We start from the raw sequence: 13,874 nt of genomic DNA, 5'->3' as shown, positions 1-13,874 counted from the left end.
TTCAGCAATGAATATTGAACTCCTAGTTTGCTCTTGTTGCCAGTTAAATGGTTTCCCAAAAAGATACTCTCAATCCTTAATTCCCAGTACCTATGTATGTGACTTTATTTGGAAAAAGATTCTTTGCAGATGTGACCAAGTTAAGAGGAGCCCATACTGAATTAGGGTGGGCCCTGGTTCACTGTGGGCTTCCCAGGTGGCTCAGTGGTAAAGAATCTGCCGGCCAATGTAGGAGATGCACATTCGATTCCTGGGTTGGGAAGGTCCCCTGGAGAAGGAAAGAGCAACCCACTCCAGTATTCTTGCCTGGGAAATCCACAGACAGAGGAACCTGGTGGTCTACAGTCCATGGGGTCACAAAGAGTCAGACATGCCTGAGCATGTACACATTAGTCCAGTGACTGCTGTGCTAAGAAAGGAGAAATTTGTACACAGACACACAGAGGGTGAAGATGGCCCTCTGAAGACAGAGGCAGAGATTGGAGCTGTGCTCCCACGAGCCAAGGATGCTAAGGACTGATGGCAATCACCAGAAGCTAGGATGAGGCAATGAAGTCTTCTTTCCCAGAGTCTTTGGAGACATTAGGGACTGCTGACATCTTAATTTCCAGACTTCTAGCCTCCAGAAGTGTGAAAGATAGGCTGCTGTTTTGTCTTTTTTTTAATCTATACAGTTTGTGGTATTCTGCTATGTCAGCCTTAGGAAATGAATATGCCCTCATTACAGCTTGTCATACACAGGTCTTGGGCTTGTGTCTGGTTTTCTTGCCTGAACAGAAAGTACTCTGTACCCGGAAGGTGGAGGGAACCAGCCAAGAGTGTGGAAGCAGAGGGAAGTGACTCACCATGGGACTCCGACCGATGCTGCCCAGGTAGTGGAGGAGTCCTTTGGCATGGTAGATTGTGGGCTGGAGATGAGCGCTGGGAGACAGCCACTGTCTGTTCAAGTCCTCCCCTCTCAGTGAGCATCTGTGACTGCGGGAACCAACAACAAGCAAATAAATACACATTTAGAAGAAAATAACTTGAGATAATAAGGCTCAACAAGACAATTAAACTAATGAATCCAACTTCCTTCTGACTTCTGCTCAATTAGCATCCACTGAAGATGCCCAGAAAGATGCAGATCCCAATTGTCGTGATTATTCACAGCTCCCCAGAGAACTGGAAACCATATTTAACTTGAGTCAGGGTCACCAGAGTTTGAAGATGAAGTTTGGGAAATATTGTTCTCTGCTACCTACTTCCGAGGAGAACAAGTTCAATAAATTTCTCTAGACTCTCCAGTTCCACAAATAATCATTATTAATAATAAGTTGAGATCAATATATCATGCTGGGCATGTTACATATGCTCTTTCTAGCTGGCCCAGTAATTCTGCCAAGTGGATATTATTGCACCCCAGTGAAGACAGTGACACTTAGAAATGGTTAAATAAATGCCCCCAAACCACCTAACAGACTTAGGCTTTCCATCCACATCTGTTTCCCTCCGAGAAACAGCATAGGGTCTTTCTCCTAACACGTTAACTCCACCCTATCCATATAGATGCACAGAAAACTTGACATTTACTCAGAGAGCTGGAGGGTCATTTTCAGATACATCATCATGGATTATTAGCTCTAGAAATGAGCTCAAAAATCATACTTGTCCTCATTTGGGAAAAGAGGATGTTCCCATTTGAAAGTATCAAGTCTCTCTACAAAGGTAACACAGCTGGTTAGCGAGAACAGTGACTGCAATTCAGAGAGAAGGAAGCCGAGATGCTGGGTGGTGGGTAAAGGGAACCTTAAAAGCCCGGGTCCACCAGTGATTACCAATGGCCGCCCCTTCTCTAGGGAGACAACCAGAAGTCCTGCTGAGATGTTATTTATTCAATAGGCTGACAACCAAGGTACCAGAGATTAAGAGGAAGCAGAGCAGCATCTCCATCATCTAGTCCTCCCAACCTCCCTGCCCGGATCCCTACTACCACCCCCTGCTGCCCTTGTCCTTCTCTTTTTTAAAACATAATTTTATTAAATTATTTATTTTTGGCTGCCCTGAGTCTGCTGCTTTGCTCAGGCTTTTTCTAGTTGCAGTGAGAGGGTGCTATTCTTCCTTGCTGTGCGAGAGCTTCTCATCCTGGTGGCTTCTCTGCAGAGAACAGGCTCTCTGTGTCCCGGCTTCAGTAGCTGCAGCACGTGGGCTCAGCAGTTGTGGCGCGTGGACGTAGCTGCTCAGTAGTATGGAACCCACGTCCCCTGGATTGGCAGGCAGATTCTTTACCACTGAGCCACCAGTGATGTCCTGCCCTTGTCCTTCTGTGCTTCAACTTAATCAAACTGCACACCACTCTCCCTGAGAAATTGTGCCTGCTGGTCTCATTGCCAGGACTCCCCAAATCTTCATCCCTTACCTCTTCAACATTCAGGGGTCAGTTTTTCAGGGAAACTTTCCCTGATCCCCAGACCCTTATGTTCTCCTGCTACTAAATATATTGCAACACCATCCTCAGAGTTCTCATAGAATCTTTTTGAATGGTTTTTATTCCATTTACTTTTGTTTCTTTCACCTTTGTTGTTAAACTGTAAGCTTCCTTGGGGACAGAAACAGTTTCTTTGTTACCATGTAGACCCAAATATAGTAACTGTGTCAGAGTTGGTATTAGTAAATACTTTGGAGTGAAAAATGTACTAACATTTAAATGTAGAATCAGATACTTTTTCTGTTCAAAGAAAAAACACTATTTTTAATAAATCTTGGAGGTGGAAGGAAAAAGGTTCAGCCTCCTCCTTTCAGCACTTTCTAATCTCATGTTTCTGAAATTATCTTTAAATATTAGTTTCCTGCTGCTTGTCAGGCCCTGTTACAGCTTGCTGGAAACAGAAAATCTTTAGATTAATCATTTATCCTGATTTCACCATTAAAATATTTTGACTTGAGAAATGGTAGGTTTGTTGCATCTTCCTCTATGACTTTTATTCTTTCCTTGCTTTACATCCCCCAACGTCCTCTTTTTAATAGCAATGACATTTAGAAATAGGGTTTCTGCCTGGCGACCAAGGATGAAGATAAAATACAAAGCAAATCTTTCGAAAGAAGCAAATAGCAATAGAAAGAAGCCAGTGTCCCAGACTTTCTCCTAAGCCTATCTGCTGTGTTTAAATGAATTTCTTTTCTCAAATCAAGGTACTTGCCAGCACAACATCCCAGAGCCTCAGAATTTTCTCTAACTGCTCTGTGATTCTGCCTTGACCTGGAGTCTCATCAACCCTGGGTTGTTTTTTTTTTTTTCTTTGTAATATCAAAAGTAATGAAATCAGTGGAGGCCCCATAAAAGTATTTCTGTTTGTTGCAATAAAAATGCAAGCTTTCTCTGTGACCAGTAGCCAGCAATTCCATGCAACTCTCTCTGCCTCTGCTTTCCTTCTGTTCCACAGAGATCACATTCTAGAGCAATGTCCACAAGGAAAAAACCCAGAGGTTGACAATGGCAGATATACCATTCCAGACAACAGTTCTTCCAAATGTAGGGGCGGGGTGGAGTTTTGTGCTGCGATCAGAATAAGCCTGAGTGTTGGTTAAACAGATCGAGTCTCAACTCAGCTTTGTCTCCAGATAAGGGGATTGGGGGCTTCTGAGAGTCAATACTGTCATATGCAAAAGAATACAGATACTCCTACCCTACCTCTCAGGATTATTCTGAGGGTTAAATGAAACAATCTCTGTTTTAGATATCTCCATGGAGAAACTACATAACTCTTTCTCCACCCGTCTATGTCCAGACCATGTCTACATCTATATCTACGTGCATAATCTCTACTTCTATCTGTATCTACATCTTCATCTTCAACTCTAATGCTCAGGGATGCCAAGCACCACTTGGATTATGGTCATTCATTCCTTATCTCATCCTAACACTTTTCCTTATGAATAATCATCAGAGAACTGCATGCACTTTGGTTGGAAGGGAGAAGAATCTTGACTGGGAACCTCAAATAAGAGGCAGTGGTTAGTTTTTAAATTCAAACTGACTTGAACACATTTAAGAGTGGAAACCACGAGACTGAAGAGAAAAAGAGTTATCTAAGGAATGGTACAGACGAGGCTGTTTGCAGGGCGAGAATAGAGACAGACACAGAGAGTAAGTGTGTGGACATGGTGGGAAGGGGAGGGTGAGACATATTTGGAGAGTAGGATTGACATATATGCAGTACCATGTGTTAAACAGAAAGCTAGAGGGAAGCTGCTATAAAGAACAAGGAGCTCAGCTCACTGCTCTGTGATGACCTAGACAGGCAAGATGGTGGGGGAGGCTGCAGGGGGAGGGATATGTGGACATGTATAGATGATCCACTTTGTTGTATAGCAGAAACTAATACAATGTCGTAAAGCAATTTCCAATAAAAAATAAAATGTTGTCTGAGGAAAAAAAAATGCAAGGATATAACAATATAAATTGCTGAACAGACTATTTAATAGTCCCAAGCAGGCCATTAAATTGTACCAAGGGAAGGATGGCTTCTAAGATCTACTAGGTGTGCAGATTTGGGGAGAAACTGGACTCATTTGAGACTTAAACAAGTCTTTTCTCCTATTAGTCGGGGAAAATTTTTGCTGGTTTTTCAGGGGCGGAGACAACAATGCATTCCTTAGGTCTATCTAGGAGGCATGAACTTGGGAAACCCATATGTATTTGTATTCAGTGTTCTCTGCGTGGCTGTGGTTTTGAGAGTATCTCTGTGTGCACTTATGGCTTCAGCAGTTCCTAGATTTCTGCCATTTCACATTATTACAACAAGTACTACACCTAACTCGAGTGCTGCTCCTTTTAAAGCAAATCCATTTTCTTCCAATCTTCAAGTCCATTTAGCATTTTGCGTTAATGACATCAGCGATTCATGCAGTCGGAGGAACTGCTGTCGCTCTTCCTAGGGATTTGTTTTAAGCATTTGAAGATGAAATGCACCCCATCTTATTATCTACTGTAGCATTTCTGAAATGACAGCTGCTGCCTCTATGTGGAGAAAATTAGCAGATGGACAGTTATGACTGGCTGGCAATAAATTCAGCGCCTCTAATTTCTGAAAAGGGGTCATCCCTCAAATAGAGTTTGAAGTCTTGCTTTGCTTCTAACGAGAGGAACATGGTCAGCATTGCTATCTTTTTTTCCCCACTGAAAAACTGCAGACTTACAGAAGAGGGGAAGAAACACTTCCTTTTGATTTTCACAAAGGAAGTCATTTGACTCATATAGTCCTCCCCATTTTTTTAAAGCAAAAGCATTGGTTTAAGAGAGTGTCAAACAGAGTGAAGTAAGTCAGAAAAAGAAAAACTTCATATATGAATGCATATATGTGGAATCTACGAAAATGTTATAGATCAACTTATTTGCAAACCAGAAATAGAGACAGATGCAGAGAACAAGCGTGGATACCAAAGGGGATTAAAGGGGGAGGTGGGAAGAACTGGGAGATTCGGATGGACATGTACACTCTACTGTGTATAAAGTAGACAACTACCGTTTAGCACAGGGAATGCTACTCAGTTCTTTGTGGTCACCTGAACGGGAAGGAAGACCAAAAGGAAGGGGATATGTGTACACATGTAGCTGATGCACTTTGCTGTACAGTAGACACTAGCACGAGATTGTAATGCAACTTTCTTGTTCAGTCACTCAGCCGTGTCTGACTCTTTTGTGATCCCACAGACTGTACCTGCCAGGCTCCTCTGATCATGGGATTTTCCAGGTAAGAATACTGGAGTGGGTTGCCATCTCTTTCTCAGAGGATCTTCCCAACTCATGTATCGAACCTACATCTCTTGAGTCTCCTGCATTGGCAGGCAGATTCCTTACCACCAAAGAATCTGTGCCACCTGGGAAGCCTCTCTGAGTACTTTACATGTATATTATGAGCCTGCTTTTTTTAGGGTATTTGCAGCACATGTCTAGGATATCTCTAATTAAACCTGCAGTTTTTGGTAGGTCAAATCCCTTCCCTAAAAAAAAAAAAAGGCTTTTGGTCTCCTGAAAATGTGGTCATTTTATGACCCCCCCCCCAAAAAAAACACCCACATATTAGCCAAAACTATCAAAAAATGAATCAGAAAGGACGGTTCTAAGAGTTCACTGAATAAAAGTCATCATCTTCCTGGTAACCTAAGCATACCTTCAAGGCCAGATAGTCTAAAGGGAAATGATGTCACTCAAAACCACTTTTTAACATCGGTTGTGGACTTTACAATGGACTTCCCAGGGGGCGCTAGTAAAAAAAAAACTTCGCCTGCCAACGCAGCAGACATAAGAGACAGAGGTTCAATCCCTGGGTTGGGAAGATCCCCTGGAGGAGGGCATGGCACCCCACTCCAGTATTCTTGTCTGGAGCAACCCATGGACAGAGGAGCCTGATGGGCTACAGTCCATGGGGTCACAAAGACTCAGACAAGATTGAAGCGACTTAGCACCCACACATATGGGTTTATGTGTTTGCTAAATACAAAGATTATCCTAACCGGAGAATGGGAAATAAATGATCTAACCAAAGGCCTTGACACATAGACCCTGAACTACCAGGACCCCTGAAGCAAAGAAAGAATTAGAGGCCAGAGGAAGAAAGAGGAAAAGTGAGCTGCTTCCTGAAAGAGAATCTATAAAGCTGCAGTCAGACAATAAAATGATTCAAAAATCTCCCATCCAGCCGTGACTGATCAAAGGAGAGATGGGGCCCTTCAGACTGAATGAGTGATGCCAGGCTTGATAATATTAGTGCCCGCGGCACAGCAAGCTCTGTAGTCTGAAGAGAGGCAGCATGTTTGAGATTTAGCAAGTGCTTTACCATTCACTGCACGTCTTAGTAACAGGAGACAGCGTGGGTGCAGGAGAATATTTATCAAGGTAAATAGATGCACAAGAGAACACGACTGAACTGCACAGGCCACTGTGGGCCAGACACTGTACCCAGAGCTTTCCAAATAAAGACCGCCTGGATCAGGAAAAGGAGGAAAGAGAAAAAACACAGCAAAACACAGTGTCCTCCTAAGGCCATCATCACTCTACAGCTCAAACAATCAGGGTTGTAAGTGACATATTATGTTCAAAATAGTTTTGCCATACAAAGAGCTCAGATAGACAGTAGTCTAGAGTGAAGGAGAAAGAAGCAATCAAACCCAAGGGTCCCTCAACATATCCAAGAACCCAGCCACATGGTGCCAGAGGACTGGTCACCCCAGAGCCCGGGCAGAGGTAAGCTGAGGTCCTCAAATGATGGACAGATCTGCACATGACTACAGGGCTTCTCTGATGGCTCAGTGGTGAAGAACCTGCCTGCCAATGCAGGAGATGCAGGTTCAATCCCTGGGTCAGGAAAATCCCCTGGAGAAGGAAATGGCAAGCCCCTCCAGTGGTCTTGCCTGGGAAATCCCATGGACAGAGGAGCCTGGTGGGCTGCAGTCCATGGGGTTGCAAAAGAGTTGGACACAACTTAGCCACTAAACAATAGCAACAACAACAAAGAAATGACCAGGGTGGAAATCTCAACTTTGTTAAATAAATCACCCAGAGTTGACACTTGAACCTAGGTTAGTCCAAACCTAACCTGCTCATTTTCCTCAAAGTATGGGCACAGGAGCATCATGTGAGAGCTTGTTAGGTGTGTAGAAACCTGGGTCCCATTTCTGTATCTTCATTTTAACAAGAGTTCCAAAGAATCGGTATACACATTTAGTGAATGCCTTTAAAGGATTAGAATGTAAATTGGTATCAACACTATGGAGAACAGTTTGGGGTTCCTTAAAAAACTAAAAATAGAGATACCATATAACTCAGAAAAAACCTGCTCCTGGGCATACAGCTGGAGCAAACCATAATTAGAAAAGATACACTCACCCCTATGTTCATAGCAGCACTGTTTATGAGAGCCAAGACATGGGAACAACTAACTGTCCATCAACAGATGGATGGAGATGTGATGTGTGTGTGTTGTATGCGTAATGGAATATTATTCAGCCACAAAAAAGGAAATGATGCCATTTGAAGCACCATGGATGGACCTAGAGATGATCACACCAAGTGATGTAAGTCAAAGACAAATATTTGACATCACTTATATGTGGAATCTAAAAAACGATACAGATTAACTTATTTATGAGACAGAAACCATACACAGACTTAGAAAACAAATTTACATTTACCAAAGGGGAAGGTGAGGGAAAGGGATAAATTAGGAGTTTGGGATTAATGTATACATAATACTACACATAAAATGGATAATCAACAAGCACCTACTATATAGGACAAGGAACTCTACTCAATACTCTGTAATAACTCTATGGCAAAAGAATCTGAAAAAGAATATATATATGTATATGTATAACTGAATCACTATGCTGTACGCCCGAAACTATTACAACATTATAAATCGACTATACTCCAATATAATTTTTTTCAAAAAGCCAAAGGCAATAATAAGCAAAATAAGCATTGCCTTATACTTTATTTTATGGAAAGAAAGAAAATTAACACTTATATAGGAACGTGGACTTTATAAAGGACTTTATTGCCAAAAAACTTGCAGGAATCTAGAGCATTTGCTGTTTAGAATCACTGGCATCTGACTCTGAGCAGCACCAGCTCCAAAAGCTTTAAGATGTATCTTTCCTACTTTCCCACCTAATTTCCCCCAGGATTGAATTAGCCTATTGCATGTTTTAATTTGAAAACCAATGTAGACTTAAGATGTAAGTGTGTTTTCTCTGAGTTATTTTGACAAGTCTGGTTTCATCATATCATTCAGACATCCAATGTAACAAAAGATAACAAGCGAAGGACAAGGTGAAATCAGGTCAGACCATATTATGGAGTGGGAAATGTAGGAAAGCCCTACAATATTATGAATATAAATCAGGAATATGTAACGTGTTAATTCAAATTTCTCCCTAGAACTGAGTCATATACAACTGACTCAGTAAAAGTAACAAATAGATTCAAGTGGTTAGATCTGATAGGCAGACTGCCTGAAGAACTATGGATGGAGGAGGTTCATGACTTTTTACAGGAGACCATCCCCAAGAAAAAGAAATGCAAAAAGGCAAATTGTTGTTTGAGGAGTACTTACAAACAGCTGAGTAAAGAAGAGAAAATGAAAGGCAAAGGAGAAAAAGAAAGATATACCCACTGGAATACAGAGTTCCAAATGATAGCTAGGAGAAATAAAAAAGCCTTCCTCAATGATCAATGCAAAGAAACAGAGGAAAACAATAGAATGGGAAAGACTAGAGATCTCTTCAAGAAAAATACAGATACCAAGGAAATATTTCATGAAAAGATGGACACAATAAAGGACAGAAGTGGTATTGACCTAGCAGAAGCAGAAGATATGGAGAAGAGGTGGCAAGAAAGATCTTCATGATGCACATAACTATGATGGTGTGATCACTCACCTAGAGCCAGACATCCTGGAATGTGTCAAGTGGACCTCAGGAAATATGACTACAAACAAAGTTAATGGAGGTGATGGAATTCCAGTTGAGCTATTTCAAACCCTGAAAGATGATGCTGTGAAAGTGCTGCAGTCAACATGTCAGCAAATTTGGAAAACTCACAAGTGGCCACAGGAATGGAAAAGGTCAGTTTTCATTCCAATCCCAAAGAAAGGCAATGCCAAAGAATGTTCAAACTACTGCACAATTGCACTCATCCCACACATTAGCAAAGTAATGCTGAAAATTCCCCAAACCAGGCTTCAACAGTATGTGAACCATGAAATACCATATGTTCAAGCTGGATTTAGAAAAGGCAGAGGAACCAGAGATGAAATAGCCAACATCCAAAAAAAAAAAAAAACAAGAAATTGCCAACATCCGTTGGATCATAGAAAAAGCAAGAGAGTTCCAGAAAAACATCTGCTTCTGCTCTAATGATTACATCAAAGCCTTTGACTGTGTAGATAACAACAGACTGTGGAAAATTCTTCAAGTGATGGGAATACCAGACCACCTTACCTGCCTCCTGAGAAATCTGTATGCAAATCAAGAAGCAACAGTTAGAACTGGACATGGAACAACAGACTGGTTCCAAATTGGGAAAGGAGTACATTAAGCCTATATATTTTCACTTTGCTTATTTAATTTATATGCATGCATAATGTAAAATGCCGAGCAGGATGAAGCACAAACTAGAAACAAGACTGCCAGGAGAAATATCACAACCTCTGATACACAGATGACATCACCCTTATGGCAGAAAGCAAAGAGGAAATGAAGAGCCTCTTAATGAAAGTGAAAGAGGAGAGTGAAAGAGTTAGCTTAAAGCTCAACATTCAAAATACTAAGATCATGGCATCCATTCCCATCACTTCATGGCAAATAGATGGGGAAACAGTGACAGGCTTTATTTTTTTGTGCTCCAAAATCACTGCAGATGGTGACTGCAGCCATGAAATTAAAAGATGCTTGCTCCTTGGAAGAATATCTATGACCAACCTAGGCAGCATGTTAAAAAGCAGAGATGTTACTTTGCCAACAAAGGTCCATCCAGTCAAAGCTATGGTTTTTCCAATAGTCATGTATGGATGTAAGAGTTGGACTACATAGAAAGATGAGCGCCAAAGAATTGATGCTTTTGAACTGTGGTGTTGGAGAAGACTCTTGAGAGTCCCTTGGACTGCAAGGAGATCCAACCAGTCCATCCTAAAGGAAATCAGTCCTGAATATTCATTGGAAGGACTGATGCTGAAGCTGAAACTCCAATATTTAGCCAGCTGATGAGAAGAATGGACTCATTTGAAAAGACCTTGATGATGGGAAAAATTGAAGGCAGGAGGAGAAGGGGACAACAGAGCATGAATTGGTTGGATGGCATCACCTATTTGATGTACTTGAGTTTGAGCAAGCTCCGGGAGTTGGTGATGGACAGAGAGGTCTGGTGTGCTGCAGTCCATAGGGTCACAAAGAGTTGGACATGACTGAGAGGCTGAACTGACTGAGGTAGAAAAATTTATTTAATTTCTGAAATTTTAAATCCATTAATAATCTTTGCAAAACATTGCCAGAACAGGAAATTATAAAAGAATTTTTCAAAAATTGAGAACTAAGAATTACCCGCATAATGTTAAAAAAAATATATAAGAAATATTGTTTTGAAAAAAGTCAACACTCATGCCTGAGTAGGACAATCAAGAAAATAAGAATTTTTGGATACTTTCTGTGTCATAGTATGTGTATAAAAGTGCCCATCAGTTCTGATTCTACATATATATTTTTTTTAATATATATTTATTATGAAATAATAATAGAAAACCAATGTTTCACTCACACAATAAATAATTCAATAAGGTAACAGGATATAATATTACATTAGAGAAGAAAATGATCATATAAGAGAGCTGATAAGTATTTTGGTGTATTTAAAAAATGGAATATTGTGCAATTGTTAAGGAAAAAGAGGAACATATCTATTTACTAATATGGAATGGTGATTTTCATGATATAAAGCTAAGTGCTAAAAATTATATAAAATATAAAAAACATATTTTAGAATGAAGAAGACATGATTTATATATATACATATATATATATATATTGATTTACGCAAATAACATAAGATAAATAAAAAACTAATAAGATTGATTAGGCTTCCCCAGTGGCTCAGTGGTGAAGAATCCACCTGCCGATACAGAAGACACCAGGTCCACCCCTGGGTGGGAAGATCCCCTAGAGAAGGGGATGGCAATCCACTACAGTATTTTTGCCTGGGAAATCCCATAGACAGAGGAGCTAGGCAGGCTACAGTCCATGGGGTCAGAAAAGAGTCGGACATGACTCAGAGACTAAAACATAAAGATTGATTACTTTCAGAAGGTGGATGGAAATAGGATATAAAGCATGGATGAATGGGAATTGGGTAGGAGGAATCAAGGGCAAATGACACTTCTCTAATCGTACCTTTCTGTATTGTTCCAACGTTTAGAATCATGTTAATGTCTCACATACTCATAAGAACAAATAAATATAAGAAAACTGAATAGAACTCCAAGTGGATTGGTTACAAATAAACTCTATGGCAAATAAATAACACTTATGGAAGTGAAGAAGGAAATAACTGACTCAAGTAACTTTATAAAACAATGTTACTACCTACTCTAAACACAAAAACAATAGTACACAAGTGTGTTTTTCACAGCAGTATGTAGTTCTGAGTTAGCAATTCTAAAATGACTTTAGATGTACTCTGCTGCTGCTGCTGCTGCTAAGTTGCTTCAGTTGTGTCCGACTCTGTGCGACCCCACAGACGGCAGCCCACCAGGCTCCCCCGTCCCTGGGATTCTCCAGACAAGAACACTGGAGTGGGTTGCCATTTCCTTCTCCAATGCATGAAAGTGAAAAGTGAAAGTGAAGTCGCTCAGTCATGTCCAACTCTTAGCGACCCCATGGACTGCAGCCTAACAGGCTCCTCCACCCATGGGATTTTCCAGGCAAGAGTACAGGAGTGGGGTGCCATTGCCTTCTCCCTTAGATGTACTCTAGAATTGACTAAATAAGTAAATCAGTTATACATAATAACAACCAGGTATCTCACAGTCACAAAAAGAATTATAAATAAAGAATTAACTCTGTGATGTTGTTCTGGAATCAAAAGTATCAGCATGAATTCATGGTTTCATATAGAAAGTTAGATTAAATAGATACAAGTGTATCTGTAGTGGTGTATGTATTCATGCATTTATTTCCTAGTTCTGTCTACTGTAAGGACCTAGAAATAATAACCTCTGAGTAGTATGAACATATAAAATGCTCAGATCAAAGTTTCCAGGTAACATTATTTAATGAAAGACATCAGGGCTTCTTGAAGAAATACCTAGCTTCAGAGGTGGGGTGAGGAAAGAATATCAGTCTAGAATATATTACGATGCCAGAATTTTTAAAGCACTCAGAAATAATGGGAACATGTTGAAATGACAGAAGAATCAATTTCAAGGGAATCTCAATGACCAAATGTGGTAAGACTTAAACACTAAAATCAAGTAATTATTAATAAGTAATTATTCATAAGTTTGTGCTGATATAAGTAAATAAAGGAAGAGCTCTTCATTTGAGTAGAATTCCAGTCAGTTAAAACAGAAAGAGTGAAGGAAAATAAAGCTATCATTTGGCAAATATAATAGTAATTGTTATAAGCCAGAATCATCAATGGATGCTAAAATTAGTGGGTTATGATGAGGAGTAGAATATTTATATAGACTTGTGTCCCCATAAGATACTTATTAATTTCAAAGGGAAATTATTAGTAAATTTATGGTGAAGAAACCCAGCAGATACAACCTTAATCAACAGATCAAAGATAACATCATCATTAGAAATACATATGCGCTGAGGACACACCATCACTTACATGATGCTTTTGCCAAAAATACAGAAGATAAATTTAATCATCAGAAAAACTCAAATCAATGTGTACGCTCCAAATAACAGACCAGTACTCGTCAAACATGTCCAGATCAAGAAAAATAACAAAGGATGACAAGCTATTGTAGACTGGAGGAGATTAAGAAGACATGAACATGGGGCTTCCCTGGTGGCCCAGTGGTTGACACTTTGCTTCCCAGTGAATAGGGTGCAGCCTCCCCGGTGGGGGAGCTAAGATCTCTCAGGCCTCACAGTCAAACACCCAAAATATAAAACCAAAGCAATATTCAATAAAGGCTTTAAAATTGGTTCACATCAAAAAATCTTTTTAAAAAATTTTTTAAAAGAGAAGACATGAATACCACATGCATTGGGAAAATGATCTTTATTGGTGTAATTGATGAAATCTGAACCAATAAATACTAGTACCTTGATGTTATTTTCTAAGTTTCATCATTATACTGTGGATATGCAAGATGCTACAAAGTGGG

At 40.1% G+C, this 13,874-nt stretch overlaps 1 protein-coding gene across 2 annotated transcripts in view; it reads right to left on the bottom strand.

Moving 5' to 3' along the window:
* Positions 1 to 13,874, bottom strand: part of AGBL1 (ATP/GTP binding protein-like 1) — a 920,262-nt gene that overhangs the window by 413,435 nt on the left and 492,953 nt on the right. For both annotated transcript variants that reach the window (XM_010832175.1, XM_010832176.1), the window contains one exon: positions 846 to 975. In XM_010832175.1, the coding sequence (XP_010830477.1) occupies positions 846 to 975 (130 nt within the window). The remainder of the gene's footprint in view (positions 1 to 845; positions 976 to 13,874) is intronic.

Source organism: Bison bison, unplaced genomic scaffold, assembly GCF_000754665.1.
Source record: "Bison bison bison isolate TAMUID 2011002044 unplaced genomic scaffold, Bison_UMD1.0 scf7180017860443, whole genome shotgun sequence".
Lineage (NCBI taxonomy): Eukaryota > Metazoa > Chordata > Mammalia > Artiodactyla > Bovidae > Bison > Bison bison.
The sequence above is the reverse complement of the archived record's forward strand: the minus strand, read 5'-3'. Positions and strand labels throughout refer to the sequence as shown.